The sequence below is a fragment of the Mytilus edulis genome, chromosome 1 (assembly GCF_963676685.1).
Source record: "Mytilus edulis chromosome 1, xbMytEdul2.2, whole genome shotgun sequence".
Lineage (NCBI taxonomy): Eukaryota > Metazoa > Mollusca > Bivalvia > Mytilida > Mytilidae > Mytilus > Mytilus edulis.
In genome coordinates this window covers 84,702,313-84,726,150 of record NC_092344.1, presented here as the reverse complement: position 1 = coordinate 84,726,150, position 23,838 = coordinate 84,702,313, and the positions used below count along the sequence as shown (strand labels likewise).

The 23,838-nt window shown below is 31.5% G+C and overlaps 1 protein-coding gene across 1 annotated transcript; it reads left to right on the top strand.

Annotated features, from left to right (window-relative positions):
* Nucleotides 1–1,297: 1,297 nt before the first annotated feature.
* On the top strand, nt 1,298–5,523 carry LOC139488276 (uncharacterized). The gene is made up of 3 exons (XM_071273809.1): nt 1,298–2,126; nt 2,313–4,999; nt 5,488–5,523. The coding sequence occupies exons 1-3, from the start codon at nt 1,298–1,300 to the stop codon at nt 5,521–5,523; spliced, it is 3,552 nt and encodes a 1,183-aa protein (XP_071129910.1).
* The last annotated feature ends 18,315 nt before the right edge of the window (nt 5,524–23,838 follow it).

Sequence of the window (23,838 nt, the reverse complement as noted above, 5' to 3'; positions counted from 1 at the left end):
TAGTTTAAATTCGAACGCCATTGATGAGTCTTTTTTTTTTAAGAAAAGATTGTATAATACGTACTGACCTAGTTTTTACGTCATTATCTTCTCCCTAAATTTTCTAACTACGTAGAAACAAAAGAGTAATAATGAAATAAGGTGATGTATGTTTACCGTTCATTGCATTAAATCTTCTTTATACAGTTTAATCCATTCGTATAGATTTTTAATAAACTAAAACGCTAGCCGTTCCTACAGAATGTTATAATTATTACCTCCACATTATTAATGACCACGACACTTCGGCTAATGACGCAATACATAAATTGTTCATTTAATTTTACTGATTTTACTCTATGTCTATTCCTTTCGGGATTTTAAGTTGAAAGGTGATAATTTCATCGTGGAAAGTTGATGGAGCAGGCTATTAAGTACGTTTGTTATTATTGTCAGTAGCTACATTAATGTAAATGAAAATAACACTTAGAATGTTTTGGCGTTTGACGCGCTTGTCATGTTTTATCTTCATCAGAAAAGCTAACACCCAACACAAAAAAGCAAGATGTATAAATGCCTAAATGCGTGAGTAGCAAAGTGGGCCAACAGGTAGTTGAAACCTAAATTTGTAATAAATCATAATTTAGGAATTTAAGAAAAGTGAGCCATAAATCATGTCGGGACCAAAACACTTTACCCTCAACCTTAACGTTTAATCCATAGCATATTATTCCATTATGTATAAACAACTTGTTACAAAAGAAGCTAGATGATCAAAACAGGTCCTTCAAAAAAAAATGATTCTAAGGCCAACTTTACATGATTGATTCTGAACCTTTGTTCCTTAATAACTTCTTAATTTATCTTCGGAGAATTTGAGACAAAATATGATATCAGTCATGCCTGAAACGACACACTGAGCTTATGATATCCTCGGGGAGAGTCAATAGCAGAGATATCGAAACAGTGTAAGTAAGTGAAAAGAAAACTATAAATTTCGCTATTTCTGTCATAAATGGAGCTTGCTGTTTTTACAGAGCTTTTTATATTGGTAATCATACTATGAACCTTTATTACTTTGCATTCATTTAGGTTTGACATTTGTCAAGAACATAGATTTCACTTTCTGTCACCACTCGCTTCGAATGCAAACCAATGCATTAAGTTAATCCTTTACTTTCCATAGCAACCCGATGTCTTCTACGGCTTCATCCACAAATCGACAACGCAGATTCTAAAGGAAAGTAGGAATGTCTTGTATGGAGAGGAAACAGAAATACCTGCTGTTCTAAATAACGTATTGACACTATTAAACAGAATGGATACAAGACTATCCTCGATCGAAAAAAATACAGGAAAAAACACAACAACCTTAAGTCAAATGAACGATAAATTTAATTCCCTTTCCGCAAGAGTAATCGACGCAGAAAAGGATATAGTAGATGTCAAATCGAGAGTGACTCAACTAGAAGCAACTTCACATGGTACAGGAAATCTTTTCGATGAAATTAAGACAAAGACAGACAAATTAGCCTCAGATGTTGAACAGTTACAGAGGGAGAGGACTGATTTTGAAAACGGACAAGAGAACATGAAAGAGAAAATAGACAATTTAGAGGAAGATAAGTGTATGTTGAACGACAAACTGATTGATATGCAATGCCGTTCGATGAAGTACAATCTTATATTCTCCGGGATTGAGGAACATCGAGATGAAGACTGTGAAGACAAACTCCGCCGATTCATATATCAGGACATGAGAATTGAACATAGACTAGAATTTGGCAATGTTCATCGTTTTGGGAAGAGTTACCGGAACAAACCGAGACCAATCATAGCACGATTTTTGTACTTTTTCGATTTAGAAATGGTAAAACGTGCCGGGAAAAACCTTAAAGGTACACACTATGGAGTGAACCAGCAATTTCCAGCTGAAATTGAAGAAAAAAGACGGAAACTTTATCCGATTATGAAGGCCGAACGAAAAAACAACTCAAAAGTTGTTCTCATCCGTGACAAACTATATGTTAATGATGAGTTAGTGACAGTTTCCAACGACGAAGCGCCTCGTGAAGAGCCCCACCAGACACCTATCAGACCGAAGAAACGATCGAGAGTGAGTTCTACTCCAGACAGAGATGGACATAGTTAGGTCAACCTTGGAAGAGAAAATAACATTCCAGCTCAATCAACTTTTAACAATACAAATAATCATGTGATTAATAAAACTATTTTAAAAATACTTACATTAAATGTGTGTGGTTTAAGTAGACGTGTTCAATATCCTGAGTTTTTAGATCTTATTAATAATTATGATATTCTTTGTTTTGTAGAGTCAAAAACAGATGATTTAGACGAAATTGATATACCAAATTTTGAAATTAAGATGAAAAATAGATTTACTTTACGAAGGGTAAAATCTGGGGGAATAGTATTATGTTTTAGGACACATTTAGCAGATAAGATAAATATGATTGATACAGATAGTAAATATATCATGTGGTTCACAGTTGATAAAGAAATATTTCGTCTAAATCAAAATGTCTTGTTTGGAATTGTCTACATTCCTCCTGAAAACTCAGCGTATTGTATTGGGGACCCCTATAACGAAATGGAAAATGAGTTTTTGAACTTTTGTTCACATTATAATTACATTTGTCTTATGGGAGATTTCAATTCTAGAACTAGTAGAGATCCAGATTTTATTGATCTTGAATACGATGAATTCTCGGGGATGTTAGACATTGAAAATACCTGTATTAATACATTACATAATTTATGTTTACCCATCCAGAGAAAAAGTATGGATGTTAAAAAGAACAATTTCGGTAACTATTTATTAGATTTTTGTAAATACAACAATATGCTTATAGTTAATGGAAGAATTGGTGACAACAGTGGACACTTTACTTGTAAAAATGCTAGCGTTGTTGATTATAATATATGTTCCCCATGTTTTCTCAAACTTATAGAAAATTTCTCTATATTAGAAACGAATACTTTATTTTCGGATATACATAATCCGTTATCATTAACTGTTAAAGCCGAAGTAGTTATAAATAAAGTGGTTGTAGATGAACCATCGCATGAAAAGATTAAAGACTGGGAGAGTACTAAAACTGTAGACTTTATTGATAATATAGACGGAGAAAAAGTAAACGAAATACTGACTCAACTAGTAAATATGGTTGACAATGCAACAATAAATGAAACAACCATAAATACCGCAGTTGAGAGTATAAGTAATTTACTAACCGATGCAGCTAAGAGTACTTTTGGCACATATACCCAGCAAAAACTTAATCCAAATTTACAAAAATATAAGAAGGCATCAAAACCGTGGTTTGATGATGATTGTAAAGAAGCCAGGAAAAAATATAAATCATCAAAAAGAAAGTTGAGAAGAAATCGATCTCAACTTCAGGAGGCCGAAACTAAATCTTTAGAGAAAAAATATAAGAGGACTATGGATAAAAGTATGAGAAAACATAGGAAAAAAATTAGAAATAAAATAAATAATTTGAAATCCACTAACCCAAAAGAATATTGGAAAATTTTGAATAGTGGAAAAAAACAGAAAAGCCCTAATATACCTATGAACATATTGTTAGATTATTTTAAAACATTAAATGCTGGTAGCGCAAATGAAGATGGTGAAAATGTAAACAACCAAAACGATATAGATAAATTAAACATGTCATTAAATGTACCCATAACTGTAGATGAAATTGAAAAAGCAGTTAAAACTTTGAAAAATAATAAAGCCTCTGGTGACGATATTATTATAAATGAGTATTTAAAGCATTCATTTCATATTTTATCTAGTATATTAGTAAAGCTGTTTAATATTATATTTGACAGTGGCATTATTCCCGAGATTTGGTTATTGGGAAATATTATACCAGTATATAAAAACAAGGGTGACAAATTGGATCCCAAAAACTTTAGGCCTATCACTATTATTAGCTGCTTTGGCAAATTATTTACCTCTGTTTTGAACACAAGATTAAACAAATTTTCTGATGATTATCAGATTATTTGTGAAAATCAGTCAGGGTTTAGGAATGGATACAGTACTACAGATAACTTATTTGTTATTTACATGTTATTTAGTTTAATGAAAAGTAAAAAGAAAAACATGTATTGTGCCTTTATAGACTTTGCTAAAGCATTTGATAGTGTATGGAGAAATGGATTGTTTCAGAAATTGCTTGAAAACGAAATTAACGGTAAAATTTATAACGTTATATTCAATATGTATAGTAGTATTAAATCAAGAATTGTATATAATGGACAATCATCAGATTATTTCCCTTGTAATATTGGTGTAAGACAAGGAGAAAATCTCTCGCCTTTTTTATTCTCCTTATATTTGAATGATTTGGAATCTTTTTTACAAATACATGATGTTATGGGACTTAGTAGTATATCTGAAGAAATTGAGAATGAGATGAATACTTATATTAAACTGTTTGCTTTATTATATGCAGATGATACAGTTCTATTTGCTGAATCAGCTGAATCTCTTCAATCTCAACTTAATACATTTAGTGAATATTGTAAACTTTGGAAACTTAGTGTAAATCCTAGTAAAACGAAAATTATTATTTTTTCTGGTGGACGTTTATCTCACAATCCTCTTTTTTATTTTGATAATATCGAATTAGATGTTGTCAAAGAAATACCATATTTGGGATTGACTTTTTCAAGGACAGGTAGCTTTGCGAATACTAAAAAGATATTAGTTACTAAGGCATACCGTGCCATGTACGATGTACTTAAGAAGGGGAGAGTTCATAACCTTTCGGTGAGATGTCAGTATGATTTGTTCGATAAGATAGTGAAGCCGATCTTACTTTATGGGTGTGAAATTTGGGGGTTCAGTAATATGGATATTATAGAGAGAGTACATTTGAAATTTTGCAAGATACTACTGAACTTGAAAAAGTCAACTCCAAACTTTATGGTATATGGTGAACTTGGTGTGTATCCCATGGTAGTCTATGTTAAACTACGTATGGTAAATTATTGGTGTAGAATTGTCCACGGCAAAGAAAATAAGTTGTCACACATTTTGTATAACTTTATGTTTTTAAAATATTCACAGAATAATTGTAAGTCTGAATGGGTTATGTTTATAAAAAATATTCTCGATACATGTGGTTATAGTAATATCTGGTTAGCACAAACTGGCTTTAGCACAAAATGGCTAAGTAATAGTTTAAAACAGAAACTATTTGATCAATTTCAACAGAACTGGCGTTCAGATATATGTAATTCGTCAAAAGGTTTATCATATCGATTATATAAGGATAAGTTTGAATTCGAAAAATATTTAGATATATTACCAGATAGAGATAGGGTCACATTTTGTAGATTTAGAACTGGTAATCATAGATTACCAATTGAAACTGGAAGATGGATAGGTTTAGATAGAGAAATGAGATATTGTAATGTATGTCAATGTCAAGAATTAGGTGATGAATTTCACTTTCTTTTGAATTGTAGATCCTTAGACGACTCAAGAAAACTGTTTTTGGATAACTGTTATTGTAACAGAGTAAATATAATTAAATTTTGTAAATTATTCCAAACAACACATAGAAATAAGTTAAAAAATATATGCAAATTTATAAAGGTTATAAATTCAGTAGCAGGTCTTCTTGGTTAGCCTTTGTCTATTTGTTTTTCTATTATAATAACTTCTTGTATATATATATATATTTATATAAATAGTAATTGTAACATTCCTATCTTGTCATGTGCACAATTTATTTTGTATACTATGTATTATTATTTCATTCTTTGTACCAATGTGTATACAGTGGTTTTAAAGAATAAAATTGTCTTGTCTTGTCTCCAAACTTCATTGATGTCTTTTAAAAACATAAGCATCTAGCATCTTATTTGAATAGCATCATATGTTTCGATAAAGAAGAGTGCATCATTAATTAGAAAGTGTACTACTTGGCCCTTGCACTGTCTTCTTCATTAAGATCTTAACATGAAGCATGCAAAAAAATTTCTAAATGTTGTCCATTTTCTGGTAACTATGAATTTGTTCAAAAAGGGGTACATTAAAACAAACGGAATATAAAGATAGCAAACCAACTTTCTTTCAAAATCCAAAAGGTCCGGGTATACAACATGACATTTTAAAGGGGAAATAATCGACCAGTGTAAAGTGAGGAGTATCGACAAGATCTTTGCATTACCCGCCACTCGGTTACAAAGTCACAAGCAGTTGCTAGTAAAACACCACACATTTACCCTCCTACTTTTGCTTAATTTCATTACAAATGATGACAGATTGTATAAAAAGATAAATCGAATCGATAATATAAATGCATTATATAAACAGGTTTGTAGGTATAATGGATTAACAAAATGTCCATGCAATAACATAAATAAAAAATAGGTATTTGGAAAGCACATAATAGATTAAACAAAATCACCAGTACAAACAAGCATAATAATAATACTAGCAATAGAACTATCATATGAAAACAAATGTCCACAGTTATTTATAGCAAATTAGTAGCACTTAATCGGCTGATATCAAATCATGACATCCTACACTCATAAGATTTCATATAGCCACGTCATAAATAGTAGAGGAACACTTAATCTTTTACAGTGCTTAGAGAAAACCTATACGGAATTTCGTTAATAAACATTAATCGGAACCTTTTAGTCTTGCTTCAAAATAAAATTAGAGAATTAAAAACAAATATCAGAAGCAATGATGAACATGCAGAAAAGACGTAACATAATACAGTTAAAAATAGTATGTGTCAATTTCCATTACCCAGAAAAAAACAAATATAAAGAGATAACACGCATAACGCTACGATTAAGGTAAGCGGAAGAATAACTCATAATTAAACCGGTTGTGACCAGTCACCAAAGTGTTTGTTATACTACTCCGTTAGTGGATCCCAAAAGGGATACAAATAAACAGTTTAATCAAATTTTGATTTAACAAAATAATTGAAAAGTGCATATGCTTATAACCAATAGAAGCAATTTTAGTACGCGACTTTTTCCTGAAGTTCCTAAATTGATCTCTATATAGCATTCCGGTCGTATCAAGAACGATTTCTAACCAAATGTTGTTGCTATTAATGAAATCAATAGCAACAAAATGGTATATCAAATAAAAATAAGATGAGGTATGTTTCCAAATTCGGTAATTTTCCGTCAGAGATAACATGATGTAGAAATTACCAACTATAGGTCACCGTATCGTATTTAACCACTATAGGGCTACTTGTTCTGATCTGTTACATTTATAAAAAGCTAAGTAATCAACAGGACGCAAGTACAAATAATTAGGTATGTGACTCTATAACTGATATTTGTGTTAGTTTCACGTAGAAAATTATTCAAGAATTGGTTTTATAATGATGACAATTAGAAACAGTGTAAATATCACCCAGATGTTTCGTGTATCGAAGTCTGGTTAATTACGCCAAAATAGATCACACAGTAGCACTTAAGTTAATGAAATGAACGACTGTTCTTTTACTGGGAAATAATCAACCGAGCTTCTAAAATTTATCAGTTTACTTTCTAAAATTCAAATATATATGTTAGACTCAGATCAACGTCCGACCTCTAATCGACCTCCATTCCTCAAATCGACGTCCGTTCCTCAAATCGAAAAATGAAACGTAAACGCAAAAAATTGGCATTATATTTTATGTTGTGCTGTTACACCGCTGTTTTAGATTAAATGCGGTGCTCACTCACATGTTTAACCCTGACATATTCTGTTCGGGGCTGTAGAGCAGTGGTTTTCGATGGTTTATGTCTGTCATATTTGTATTTCAGATTTTTTTTAAATAAAGAAGACCGTGTATTTTTTAGTTTGAATTGTTTACATTATTTATGTCCTTTTTTGTAGCCTTTGTGGAATGGATTTTTTTTTATCATTGTTGAAAGCCGTTTGGTGTATAATTGCTCGTGTCCATTTTGTTTGAACTCTAGTGTATCGTTGTCCCTCTGGAAATCATACCAATCTCTAAAATTAAAAAATTGATATCACCACCTGTTTACCTACTTAGTCTATGTAATTATGTTTTTAAAAAAATACCCTTTTAAAATGAATTGCTTTGATATTTACTAAGGGAAATCAACGAATCAATTATCAAAACTACAAAGACATCTTAGATGGAAGTTACGTGGTGAAATTTAGATACAAAACAAATTTTTTTAAGACAAAACAAATACCTAGATTGGTTAAGATGAAAATAAATAGTAACCTATACCATAAAATCATTGTTTTGTATGTATCATAAAGCATAATTTCAGTGTGACTCCTAACGTATGACTTTCCTTTTTTTGGTTACTGAAAAAAATACTAACAAATTATTCATTACCCTATGTAATGTTATTGTGCATTATATTTTAGCCTTCTCACACCAACATATATGTTTTTATATAATATACTGTTATATGTTGTTTATTGTTTATTGTCTTTTGTTCTTGTTTTGTGCCTAAAATGCATATACATTCTCTAATATCTGTTTTGTGTTTGTATGAATTATTTACAATGGAAAACCAACTTTGCCAAATTTATTTAATGTTGTATCTTAAGAAAAATTCCAAATTTCAAGAACTTTCTATTTTTTATTTTTAGTTTTTTTTTCTCTCGTTTTTTTTTTTTTTTTGTTGTTTTGCATTTGTGTTTTAATTATTTATTATTTTCTCTTCTCTTCTCACATTCTCTCTGAAATAAAATTCTCACTTTATTGATCAATATTGAAAAAATGGATACACAATAATATACTGTATATATATTTTATAATTTTGAGTACTAACAATTACTAACAATTTTTCTAAATATACAATCTGTTTAACGAGGCCGGGATAAGGTACCGGTACTTTCTGTATCAAACTAACAAATGTGAAAGTTTTCAATAAAGTATGTATAATTTTTAAAAAAAAACAAAAAAAAACAAACATTACTCATGGCACATACTGCTAAGGTATATATTGAAAATGTGTCTATTGCAGCTTTTATGACAGGCAATAACAATGATACGGTCGTTTAACGGTGGATAACATTTTGCATTTAAGAACCTTTTATGACCAAGCTTATATACCCTATGCCATAGCTTTTAATTATATTTTATTCGTAAGATATGATTCTTTTAGGTTATAATTTCAATTATTATAGTAACCTGTGTAACTACAATTAGTTAAGGTTTCAGGGAACATACACTTGTTGTTGCAGATTCCTTCTGCTCTACACAAGTTGTCTCATCATAGATACCAGGATTAAAATTTTATATTACCCCAGACACGCATTTCGTCTACAAATGAATCATCAGTGACGCTCGAATCAAACAATGTTTAAAAGGTCAAATAAAGTACGAAGTTAAAGAGCATTGAGGATCAAAAATTCCTAAAATGTTTTGCCAAATACAGCTAACATATTTTGCAATTATTTTAGTAAAATTTATTACAACACGATACAGGTTTTTGTCAGTATATCCTATTTGATGTAAAATTTGAAAATTGTTCTTATTGCGTTTAATATCCAAATATCTATCTAAACCAAAGTGCGATTTGTCTTTAATATTGTGTGCAACCTTTGTTTATTACTAAGACTGTGTGCACTCTGCATTATACCAAAGGCAAGATAATATTGTCCCTTAGTCCTAGCGGAACTTGGAAGAATATCCTACGCTAGGATGAGACACATGTGTGTATGTGGAGAATATAAGTAAAATTTAAGCTATGAAAAGCCACGTAAATCTGTATTTTTGTAATCAAAAATACTGTCCTTATATTTTTTTATAAGTTTGTAAAAAAAGTCGACTTTCCAAAGTCTGTATCTAGAAAAAGGCCAATCTATTTTTTTAAAAAAGACCTCTAATTTCGTAATCGTCATATATATATTCAAGCATGCTAGTCGATATGGATCAAAATTTTAATTAGATTGGAAAAAAAGATATCATTTTCCCCTCATGAGGAATTAATTGTTTTTTGCAAAATTTAGATTAAATTCGAACGCCATTGATGAGTCTTTTTTTAAAGAAACGCACATTTCCGTACTCTTATACTTATGTCGTTGTAAAGATTGTATAATACGTACTGACCTAGTTCTTACGTCATTATCTTCTCCCTAAATTATGTAGAAACAAAAGAGTATCAATTAAATAAGGTGATGTATGTTTACCGTTCATTGCATTGAATCTTCTTCATACAGTTTAATCCATTCGTATAGATTTTCAATAAACTGAAAAGTTAGCCGTTCCTACAGAATGTTATAATTATAACCTTCACATTATCAATGACCACGACACTTCGGCTAATGACACAATACATAAATTATTCATTTAAAGTTACTGATTTTACTCTATGTCTATTCCTTTCGGGTATTTAAGTTGAAAGGTGATAATTTCATCGTGGAAAGTTTATGGTGCAGGCTAGTAGGTACGTTTGTTATTATTGTCAGTAGCTACATTAATGTGAATGAAAATAACACTTAGAATTTGTTGGCGTTTGACGCGCTTGTCATGTTTTATCTTCATCAGAAAAGCTAACACCCAACACAAAAAAAGCAAGATGTATAAATGCCTAAATGCGTGAGTAGCAAAGTGGACCAACAGGTAGTTGTAACCTAAATTTGTAATAAATAATAATTGAGGAATTCAAGAAAAATGAGCCATAAATCATGTCGGGACCAAAACACTTTACCTTCAACCTAAACGTTTAATCCATAACATATTATTCCATCATGCATGTATAAACAATTAGTTACAAAAGAAGCTAGATGACCAAAACATGTCCTTCAAAGAATAACAAAACTGATCTAAGGCCAACTTTACATGATTGAATTTGAACCTTTGTTCCTTAATAACTTCTTAATTTATCTCTGGAGAATTTTTTAAAAAAGTATGACATGAGTCATGCCTGAACCGAAACACTGAGCTTATGATATCCTCGGGGAGAGTCAATCAGCAGAGATATCGAACCATTGCAAGTAAATGAAAAGAAAACTATAAATTTAGCTATTTCTTTTATAAATGGAGCTTGATGTTTTTACAGAGCTTCTTATAATGTAAATCGTAAAACGAACCTTTATTACTTTGCATTTATTTAGGTTGAGCATTTGTCAAGAAAATAGGTTTTACTTTCTGTCACCACTCGCTTCGAATGCAACGCAGTGCATGAAGTGAATCCTATGCTTTCCATGACAACCTGATGTCTTCTACGGCTTCATCCAAACTTCATTTAATTGCTGAAAACATAAGCATATAACATCTTATTTGGATATCATCAAATGCTTCGATAAAGGTATATACAAGAAGAGTGCATCATTAATTTGAAAGTGTACTACTTGGGTTATGTGCCGACTTCTACAATAATATCTTGACATAAACATGCAAAAACATTATCTAAATGTTGTCTAATTTCAGGTAGCTATGAATTGGTTCAAAAAGGGATACATGAAAACACACGGAATATGAAGATAGCAAACCAACTTTCTTTCATAATCCAAAAGGTCCGGATGTGACATATAAAATTTTGAAGGGAAAATAATCGACCAGTGTAAAATTAGGTGTGCCGACAAGATCATGCATCACCCGTCACTCGGTTACAAAGTCACAAGCAGGTTTTAGTAAAACACCACACATTTACCTTCCTACTTTTGCTTGATATCATTACAAATGATGACAGACTGTATAACGAGATAAGTCGAATCGATAATATAAATGCATTTAACAGAAATTGAAAGTCCACAATCATTTAAAATCTCACGCATTTTTCTTTAGTTTTAATAAAAAATTTCCAAACAAAAATATATGTTAAAATAAATTTATTTAAGACAAATGCAGTGATGAATTTAAGGATGTTTAATAAATCCTTTCATAGACATAGGAATATGTGGTATGATTGCCAATGAGACAACTCTCCATCCAAATAACAATTTATAAAAGTAAACCATGCCATTATAGGTCAAGGTTCGGCCTTCAACACGGAGCCTTGGCTCACACCGAACAAGCTTTAAAGGGCCCCTAAAATCACTAGTGTAAAACCATTCAAACGGGACATATATCTTGATGAATGAAATACAACCCTGTGGCAAAAATGAAACATTGGATTTTTTATAATTTACTCAAATGCAATGCGCACACCAGGCCCGTGTAAAACCATTCAAACGGGAAAACATACGGTCTATTCTATTAAAAAAAATAAAAAACGAGAAACACGTATAAATTACATAAACAAACGACAACTACTGTACATCAGATTCATGATTTAGGACATTTGCAGTGGGATTAAACAAGTTCCTATTGAAATTAATTAAGCAATGCTTCTAAAAACACCAACATCTCAATAGAACTCTTCATGTCGCTTTGACTTGAAAATATGCTGTACAAGTTAATCAAATAGACCCCTTTTTTCTCTCTTATATTTGTTCGTTCTGAGGCACCAGGTCCCATATGCGAAATTGAGAAACAAGTCCAGAAAATAGTCTCAAATAAAAGGGAAAGGGGAGGAGGGTTGGTTATAGAAACATTAAACCTGTAATTTGAGTTTTGAAAATGCATTATAATATTAATATTAATACACGAAATGCGCCAGTTCGGGTTATGCAACTTTTAATTAATCATTACTATGATAAAATCACACTATTTGTAGAGAAATTTACAATAAGTAATATCACATTTATAATTTGTTATATAAAAAATTTATAATTTGTTATATAAAATTAATAATCTGTTATATCAAATAAATAATTTGTTATATCAAAATCGGAAATCTGTTTAACAAATTAATCATTTGTAATATCAATCAAATTAATAATTTGTTATATCAAATTTATAATTTGTTATATCAAATTTATAATTTGTTATATCAAATTTATAATTTGTTAAATCACATTGTAAAAAGTAGACTAGCATGGCCCTAAAAGGCTTCGGTATATTGTGAACGATGAAGTTTGTACAGGGTTTTTATACGAGTATAAGTCTTCTAAATTATATCCGTTTAATTTCTTAAATTCAAATTTATATACTCCAACCTAACATATCGTGCTATTATCCTTGTCCTCAAACTTAACTAAGGACACCTGAATGGTTTTAATTTTATTTTTGTTTTGTCATATACCAAAATCATATCCATAAAACAGAATTGTGTTCTTATAAAGTGGTATGTACCAATGCTCCGTATAAGACTGGGTATGGAATGATCACAGAAAAATGCACACAAAAGACTGTGAACTTGCATCATCCATTTGTCTTAAACAGTTCATAAAACACTGGTAACTTGTACGAAAAATCGAACACAACATCTATACTATTAAACGAGAATACCTCATTTTGTGTGTCGCTTCTTTTCCTTCCTCAATAAATCAATCATCATGCCTCTGTGTCCTATATGTAACATGCATAAGCGCATTTGTCATCCATTCTTATGATTATTCAGATTGAGTTATTTTGGGAGAAAAACGACAAAAAAGGAGTCCGGATATGATTCCATAATTAGACTCACTTTTAGTCATAATTATGATTTCCGGTTTGAAACGTGCACAAATACAACCAATCGTATGATAGATAACAAAATAGAAAAATAAATAAGCCAATCAGAGCGTTCTCCGTAAAATGATGTTTAGATCGCAAGAACCACAACTATTATACCTTATTTTTTGCTTTTATCTACATGTTAACCACGATTATACTACTTTAATGTATAGAAACTCTCTGTATTCTGTCTACTGTTTACTTTGACATGTTTACTATTTAAGGGGTCATACCAGTTGCATATGTATCAAAATAAGTAAAACATGTGACACAAGTACAACCAATCGTATGATAGATAAAAAAAATGAAAAATAAATAAGCCATTTAGAGCGTTCTCCATATCATTGTGTTTAGATCGCAAGAATCATAACTATTCTACCTCCTTAGAGATGACAATTATCTTTCGCGTTTCATATATATCATGGTGTTTGCATTGCAGAAACCTCAATTATTATACCTCATTAGAGAGGACAATTATTTTTCGCGTTTATCTAAATGTAAACTACGATTATACTACTTTAAGATATAGAGACTCTCTGTATTCTGTCAGGGACTTTCTATGTTAGTTATTTTCATATGAATCGGAGTTCCTTCAGACACTTGTAAAAAACAAGAGAATCAAAGAAGCCAGATAATTTAATTTCACTTTTAGATATATTGATGATGTTCTTTCCATAAACAATCCGAACTTTTCTGATTGGGTTCCATTAATATATCCCCCAGAACTAGAGATTAAAGAAACAACAGACACGGCTTCCTCCGCCTCATTTTTAGACTTATATCTCGAATTTGACTTACACAGTCATCTCAGTACCAGAATCTATGACAAACGAGACGATTTTAATTTTGAAATCATAAATTTCCCCCACCTTAGTAGCAATATACCAACTTCACCTGCATATGGGATATATATTTCCCAACTTATTCGATATTCAAGAGCTTGCAGCTCCTACTCAGACTTTCTAACACGTCATCAGTGTCTGAGTAGAAAGTTGATGAAACAGGGGTATGTCAAAGAACGTCTCGTTCTTTTTCTAAAAAAGTTCATCGGAAGGTACCAAGACCTTGTTGATACATACTAGTATTCCGTATCAACTTCTCAAATAATACACGATGGTCTTGATGTATAGATTCTTCGTACTGATGTTGTTTATCATCTTAACAACGTGTTTTATAGTTCTTTCATTTGTCTTTGTTCTATTATTAATATTACTTTTACTGTTGAATGGTTTCATGTGATATCCGTTTCACGTGGCTCGGTACTTATACATCTGGTCAATGTGTTTGTATTGGCTTTCATTTTTTTTGTGGTTTGTTTTGTATTTGCGACTTTTTGTATTTCTTTTGTTCTTATAACGTGACTCTGTACTTTAAAAGATCCCGTCAGTATGATAGTGTTCTATTATATGTCATTATGATATATTTCTATTATGAATTACAATATACGTTGAACCACAAACGTCAAAATCATTCAATCGCGTAATGGAATTAACTATTTTTGGATTCTTATAAATTCTATTTATAACTTTTGGACTAGTTTTTATCTCGGTCTATTTCTTAAATTTATTCTTGCATACTTTTTATTTTTTAACCCTGTATGCTAACATTCCCATGAAAATTTCAAAATTGTTTGTACGCACATTGAACGACAAATTTATGTGACGTATAAAATTTTCTGACGTCAGACACTCAATAAATGTTTTCGTAGATAGTAGATGTTTTTGTGTTCTATTAAATTGTTCCTTTTAGAATTGTTAAACGATGATGACTGATGTACCCATATTTTGACTATTATATTTATTGTGTCTGTTTATTTAACGCATCAATGTAAAAATACCGGAAATTGATGAGACTGTCATTAAAGTGAGAGGGTTAGCGCTATAGAACCAGGTTTAATCCACCATTTGATCTTCCTCTAAGCTCAGTAATTTTGTGATTTTACTTTTTAGTATAGAAAGTCCCTGATTCTGTCTACTGTTTTCTTTGAAATGTTTACTATTTAAGGGGTCATACCACTTGCATATATATATATATATATATTAAAATAAGTAAAACATGCTCAACTTCATGTAAAACTACCTCGACCAAAAACTTTAACCTGAAGCGGGACAGACGGACGGACGGACAACCCGAACGCATGGATGCACAGGCTAGAACACCTAATGCCCATAAATGGGACAAAAAAAATTATTGTTGAAAGGGAAAATAGTGATTTGGCAAAAATGAAAGTAAGGTAGAGATTAGACGGAGGCAGGACATTTTTTGGGGGCGTCGGGATCTGGTGTTTTTAAGCTCGGGATTTGGGGGATTGATCCTTACGGGATCAGGGAATATATTTTTGATTTCGGGATATGAATTTCTTTAATTTCTGCATCTCGGGATTTCATGGTTATAAGCCCGGGATTTTGGGATCAGGACCCCTCCGACCACCCCTCAAATTAGCCTTAGTCGGTCTTAGTCATTTATACATGATTCATATCCTACCAATGGCATGTTAATAAGGCTCTTAAAAGAAAAAGCACTGATGGATTGTCCTAGAAGCATATTTTGTTAGACTCATAATGGTCTATATATAAGCAGTTACATTTATTACGTGTTTGAAACGGTGCAAATTTTTAATTTGATTTAACTTTTACCAAACGAAGCAGTGTAGCAAAGGAGAAGAATAATTGCGGTCTGAGGCCAGAAACACGAAATTAATTGAATTTAACAGAAAGGAAACAAATATCGGACTTTGGAAAAAGGGAGAGGGCTATTGGTACCTTTTATGAACGGTTTTCCGAATGAGTTTCATGCTAAATGTGTCCGTTTAAGAATCATTTCTTGCAGACAAAGTGAAAAAGACATAAGAGAAAATGTTTATGTCGGATATCAGCTATCATTCATTAAGATACCAAATATGTTTTCGTCTGCAAAATTTTGTGGAAAAAAGTCTTTAAATAATATATAAAGAATTGATACATAGCACATATCATAAATATACACTGTTACTTTAGTCTGGGAGAACGTTATTTATGTATTATTTGTAATTGACTTTGAACTAGCTTTCTGTAGCTGAGAGCACTTTAATATCGGTGCTTTGAGAATTTTGTTTTTATGTTGTTTATAATTGTATTGTAAATAATCTTTTGAGTTAAGCTAATTGCAAACGATTCTTTACATTTTGTTCTAATGCTGTGCTGTTACATCACTGTCCCAATTTAAGTGTAGAGTTGACTGCTCACAAATGTGTATCATGAATCCGCCATCTTCTTTAAGTGCCTGTCCAAAGTCTGGAGTCTGGAGTTAAATGATTGTCGTTGGTTCGAGTATTTAGTTTTTGTTAATGACATTGCTTTGTTATAAATTAGGTCATTAGTTTTCTCGTTTCAATTGTTTCACATTTGATCATGTCGGTGCCTTTCATAGTCGACAGTATGGGTTTTTATCCCCATTTATGGGCATTATGTTTCTGGTCTGTGCGTCCGTCCGTCCGTTTGTCCGTCTGTCTCGCTCAGGTTAAAGTTTTTGGTCGAGGTAGTTTTTGATAAAGTTGAAGTCCAATCAACTTGAAACTTAGTACACATGTTCTCTATGACATGATCTTTCTGATTTTAATGCCAAATTAGAGATTTTACCCCATTTTCATGGTCCACTGAAAATGATAGTGCGGATAGTGCACCCGTGTACTATGGACACATTCTTGTTCTAATTGTTAAAAGTCGTACGATGATCTTTAATTGAGTAGAAGCACGTTATTGATGTCGCAACGGTAATCAAACAATTAACATAATTTTGAAAAAATATATATATATAACTGTTGCATATTGTGTTGAAATGAAATATTTTATTAAAGAACCATTTTATATTAGGATATTTAAAGAAGTTTGGAACCCCCATGTATGTATGCATAGCAGGAATTCCTAACCCTATCGAACACTTGATTCGCTCCTTTTGGAATTCATGTGATTTCTTTAGTTTTTGCTGTTTTACCTTGATGTGTTTTTTCTTTTAAAATGATTTACATCATTCATTTGTTTATAACTATTTTTTTTATAAAGTTGAAGTGCACTTTTTCGGTATTTTTGTTAATACTTTTTTGAACTCACGTACCTAAAACATATGGATCATGATTCGAAAATGTTACAATTGTCCTGGCTTTAAACAATAAATCCCTAGTCTGTGTATGTCATGTTTCTTGGCATTTTGCACTTTTTATGTAATATCAAATAACAATTATTCCTAAAAGAAGAAATATTCAGGAAGGAATTGCGTCAAAAATCTGCGTCTTCGTTTATCTGCAATTTACGATTAAATTGGGTTGAACGCGTGCTTTCACATAACCTTTTTTTTTAAATGTCATTGATAAGGAAGTTGTTGCTTGATATGGGATGATCCTTCAGAAACTTATTAAAAAGACACAGAGATACAGTATTACGACCAGTCAAAAGCTATATCACTTGTTCAAAAACATTCAACAGCGCCTTGTGTATATATTTATGATGAGTCTTATGTAGACGAAACACGCGTCTGGCGTATAAAATTATAATCCTGGTACTTTTGATAACTATTTAAGGCGAAGAATTGCACAAAAAAACAATGCTTTTGTTATAGGGTATAACATATATCAAAATATCATTATGTTGCACGATGTAGATTTCTTAAATTTCTTTTAGCGGTATTCATTTATCAATTTCATTCATGTAAACTGTATGTGTGTAATGACAGGTCAAAAGCTTTTTCTTCCGTATTCTTTTATAAATTGAGGTTTAGTTTAAACAGTTTTTTATTCAAGTAAATTGAATAGGATTGGGCAACAGGCATAGCCTATGTAAGCCCTCTCTCTCTACGACCGCCTTTTCTGTACAGGGACAAATATTTATCAACAAAAAGTTATTTGTCATCCTTAGTGATTACATGACATTAGCAGCACGACAGGTGTCACCTGTTTGGAATGAACTTAATGCACCTGAGTTCACCATCGGTTTGAAGCTGGGTTTATGTTGCTGAATCTTAAACTTGTATTTTTCTTACACTGTTGTTAGTCTATTTGGCAGTAATTTTTTGTGTCTGTCTCTCATTTCGATTAACAGTTATTGATTGTAAGTAAATGTCATTGTTAATAGCTATAATCAAATTACAGAATTAAGGTTCATCGAAAACGTTTCATATCCAGAAATCAACACCACTTTGCTTATTTGAATATTATACTAAAGAAATCGGATAAGGGTCACGGAAATTACATTAAAATAATAGGGAATTTTTAAAAAATGTCTGTTTTAGTTTTAATTTAAGTTATAGACAGGTTGCCGGGGCAGAAAATGAATATACACAACAATATACACCATTTAAACGAAACATAATGACTGTTGTTGCAAAAATACAGGTTCCTGAGCTATTTTAAAAATCGAAGCGAGAGGCTTTTAACATTGCAGTGTAAAATACAGGCTAAAATGGCTGAAACGTCAAATTTGCAAACTTCGTGTTCAAAATTGGCCTACAAGGTCATTACAAAAACAGGTTGCCGGGGTGAATTATGAAACTTGAATTTCCAAAGAATAAGCAAGTCCAAACCTTGTATGTGTAGTCGTTGAACTCTAGGTTCCCACGTAAAATTAAAATGTCACTATTTCAAGAAGAATAAACTCACGAAAGCACGAAATATTCACTAAATTCGCGTTCATTGTTTTGATTTTGACCGCCTGACAACTTTACGGAAATATCAAAGTGATTGTAAATGAAGACTCTGTGACGGGCAACTTATAATATCCGTGTTTTAAAGATTTTAATGATATCAAGCCTATCAAGCCAGTGGTACAATTCTAATTTACATATTATGAATATTAATTAGCAAAACCACTACTAATTTCTGGCTATGTTACAAAAATGGTCGTGTTTAAAAAAATATATATTCTTTGTAGTTAGTCTACTCGTTTGAAGCAAAATGGTGCAAAAATATTGTGTTTATAAAAAAGAATGCTCTTTTAAGGCTTTTTTTAGCACTGGATTATCACACGTGAACAGTAAATGTAGTTGTTTTTTTAAATCAACATTTACCTCTTCCTTTAATACGTATATGGTCGATACACATACATGTTAAATAGATATAGATGTTTTATTTACTTTTACATATTTGGGTATACTTTCATTACCTTAGTAGAAATATACCAACTTCATATTATATAAACATTTCCCAACTAATTTGATATTCAAGAGCTTGCAGCTGCAAACGTCAGAAAGTTAATGAACCAGGAGTGGGTTATTAAGATTATAATACAACGTTCACTGACGATCCTTATTTTTGGACATTATACGTTTCATTGGTGTTTGTTTTGTTCACACATCGTTGTCAATATAATGGAATGTTATGCCACTGTCATACAAGTGATTGGTGTAGCTAGCTATAAAACAAGGTTAATTCCAGCGTATTTTACTTACGAAAATGGCTGTACAAGTCAGGATATGGCAGTTGTTTTGAACTCGTTTGATATGTTTGATATTTTGAGTTTGCCATTTGATTATGGACTTTTCGTGTAGAATTTCCCTCGGAATTCGGGATTTTTTTATTATTTCATTTTTTGGTAATATCCATTTGACGTGGATTCTTGTCTTTTGTGTTTGCTAATGTGGTTTGTCTATATATATGGCTCATTGTTTTACTTTGTTGACATATTTGTTTATATTTACAGCAATTAAGGTTATAACACAAAGTTGACTGTCTTTACCTATTATGTCTGTGTGTTTTGTTCAAATATCGATTTCAATATAATTGAAATGTGTGCGACTGTCATACAATCGAGGGAGTAAGCTAGATATAGATATAACAAAATGCCTGTACTAAGTCAGACAGAAATATGTCAGTTTTTATCAACTCGTTTGAACTGTTTGAGATTTTGATTTTGCCGTTTGCTTAGGGAATTTCCGTGTACAATTTTCTCGGAGTTCGGTATTTTTGTTAGTTTACTCTTACCAAATTCGATAAAACAATATCCCTAAAATATTCTGACAGGTTACATGTATGCAAACATTCTGAAAAAAAAGTACTTTCTTGGAAATTTATAAAACATGTATTAGAAATCTAGACTGAATTAACCTCGAAAATAATAGATTTCTTAAAATTGAAATTCTCTCTCTCTCTCATTTTGTAAGCAAGTTATTACAATGTAAATCCTGACAATATTAACATTATTAATGTGTGTACATGTATTCTACGAAATTAAAACGCGAAAGAGTGGAGTGCACTATCCTTTCAAGTTTGACAAATCAAACTTGACGTTTCTGCAATTTCTAATATTTCAAGACAATTATATTTTGATTTGAGCGTCACTGATGAGTCTTATGTAGACGAAACGCGCGTCTGGCGTACTGAATTATAATCCTGGTACCTTTGATAACTATATATAAACCTGATTATGTGTATATTGTCATTAATATTTGCACACATATTCCAACAAATAAAACCTACTGTACCTTCAAATCTGCGAGAGGATCTTATCAATTAAACGTACATGTGTTTGCATAATTTATACAATTCAATATTTTATCAAATAAAGCACAATATAGGCGTGCTCCAAGTACATATAGTAAACAATATCATCTACAACAAATAAGCGTTTTAGTTGCTTTCGAAACTTTGCTTTGCCTTTTATTAGAAATATGGTCATTATTTTCATACGGATATTTAAAAAATCAAATCAGATTTAGGAAGTGCGAAGCTAACTGCAAGTAAAACTCAAGCGTTATCAAGTCTCTTGGACCGACTGACAAAACATCTTGCAGATCTTATTAAACTTCTTGTTACGTGACAACTACTGGAGGACATAATATTTCGATTGAATTCTGCCAAGGTAAAAAACAATTTCGTCAGCTAGATATCAAGAACGCATTTCTGGCAAATGATTTATATTGCATTTTATATAGTCGTTGTCTAGACCGATGGCACGCAGTGCATTGATCAGTCAATTTCCTATAAGCGGATTATAATTTGAGTGCTGGATGATTATGATTTTAGTACCGTGTATCAAACGGTTTCATATTTCAATTAGCAGATAAAATGAATGCACAAATTGCTTCACAATAACATACTAGCCAAAGTACATTTTTATAGCTTGTAATTTTTGTAGAATCATGTGAAATGATCAATACATAATAAGGACTACATTTTTACAGTTTAAGTGTGATTGATTACAGAAATTATAAGTCCATAAAAGACAATTAAGGCTAAGTTTATATATTGTTCCATTGAAAATTGAACTAGTAACAAGAGTTATCTAATTACTTTGCTTAAGCAGATTTTTAAAACCACATCAATAACTCACTCGAAGAATTTCGAAAGAAAAGACATCGATATATCAAAAAAATAATCAAAAACTACAATAATGCAGAATCGTATAAAGTTCTATAATTAAATATATCTGATCTATGTTTATTCACTAGATATTTCAAGTATAACACAATCAATATAAACTAAACCAAATCATATGTATGTATACTTTGAACTATATGTATAATAGTTTACTTTTATTTTTTTTTACTTTGATGGAGAGTTGTCTCAGTGGCACTTATACCACATCTTCTTATATCTATGCCCATATATAACGGCCACTTTTATAAAAAAAAAATGTCTCCGAATGGACATGAAATGAACATTATCATAGCCTTTCCTTGTGACAGACACTTTGTGGATTGACTAAGATTTTATAATGTGCAGTATGATAGTTAAACACAGAAATAATTGATATTTACCACAACATTTCGGTTTTTGAAGCATATCGAACAACAAGCTAAACATAGTCTCTAATTATCAAAGTTGGTACGTGGTCATTCATGCACGGCGCACCTCCACACTACAAAAAGTATTGATGCTCTTGATATTATACAACTCGAAATAAAATCATTGGCAACCAGATCGTTGAAATATTGATTTATGGACTCAATAAAGAAATGTCAGCTTCCAGCTGCTTTATATGATTGACTTATATTTCTTTTAAATCATGTTCTCTTTGGTTTGGGGCATTTTCTCACTTCCTTGTACCATAATTGTAAGTTCATTCTCCTAAAATGACAATACGCACTGGTGGGTAAACTTTTATTTGTGACATTTTTACCTATTGCGTCTGGTTTTTTTTGTTCACGCATCATTTATATCAATATTATTAAATTTGATGCGACTGTCGTATAAGTGAGAGGCTTAGCGCTATAAAACCAGGTTCAATCCACCATTTTCTACATTTAAAAATGCCTGTACCAAATCAGGAATATGACAGTTGCTATCCATTTGTTTGATGTGTTTTATCCTTTGATTTTGCCATTTGATTATGATATTTCCATTTGGAATTTTTCTCGGAGTTCAGTATTTTTGTGATTTTACTTTTTTTTCGGTTCATGCGAATCGTACATAGATTAATAAAATGGGAAGATAGCTTTGATAGCAGATTTAGACATCGCTTATGTTTAAATATATTTTCAAGGTCTTTTTCCCTCTGAAAAACATTGCAATACCCTGCGACTAAAATAAATGTAGCTCTTTCTCAGGGAAAACCATAACAGAATATTTCGTTCCCGAGTGTTCTTGAGTTAATTTGTACTGTTTTCCTGTCACATAATATTTGCTAGCCATAAAACCTGGGTTCAACCCACCATTGTTTTTTTCTTCAAATGTCTTTTACCAAGTCTGGAATATGGCGGTTGTTATCAAACAAACCAGTTTTTTTTTGTATGTAGGCGTCTGATGTTGTAATAGTTCAGTGTTTCTGTTGTTCCGATGTTGTTCTCTAAAACTTGATGTGTTTCTCTCGGTTTTGGTTTAAGACCCGGATTTGTTTCTGAATCAGTTTAATCGAATAACGACTATTAAACAGCTGTATACTACTGTTGCTTTTATTTAATGTGTATAAGAGTAACAAATTCTACCTGGTATAAAGACGTGTTAACATTTGTGAATGAAAATCTGCAAAACAAATATGATTCATCCTAAGTGTTTTGGTTTTTAGTTGAGATGGAGTCTCCAGCATGATAGGATCTAAATTTGAGCAACAGTAGTTAACCAATGTTGAAATCTCATAAATTGATTGTTTATAAAAATTAAGACAACAACATAAAAGTACAATAGGAACCAAACCGGGTGCATGCAACACCAGCAACGCCAATCGACACTAAATAACAATGTCATCTGAAACAAAACCTTAATCAAAATGACTCCGTATTGAGTTATTCTTCACTAGAGTGCAAAATAATGGCAGCATGATGACATCATTAACAGTTCCATGTTTCTATGCTGGTCGAAGATTTCGATATATCTGCAAATTTGTCGCTAACTGGCTTTAATGATAAGTGATCGTAA

What these genes read in the sequence shown, in the direction of transcription:
- LOC139488276 (XM_071273809.1), top strand. Translation starts at nt 1,298, where the DNA reads ATGGATACAAGACTATCCTCGATCGAAAAAAATACAGGAAAAAACACA. An exon ending in TCCAGACAGAGATGGACATA is followed by an intron (nt 2,127 to 2,312) that starts GTTAGGTCAACC and finishes TTTGTTTTGTAG; the next exon opens with AGTCAAAAACAGATGATTTA. An exon ending in TCTATGTTAAACTACGTATG is followed by an intron (nt 5,000 to 5,487) that starts GTAAATTATTGG and finishes TTTGAATTGTAG; the next exon opens with ATCCTTAGACGACTCAAGAA.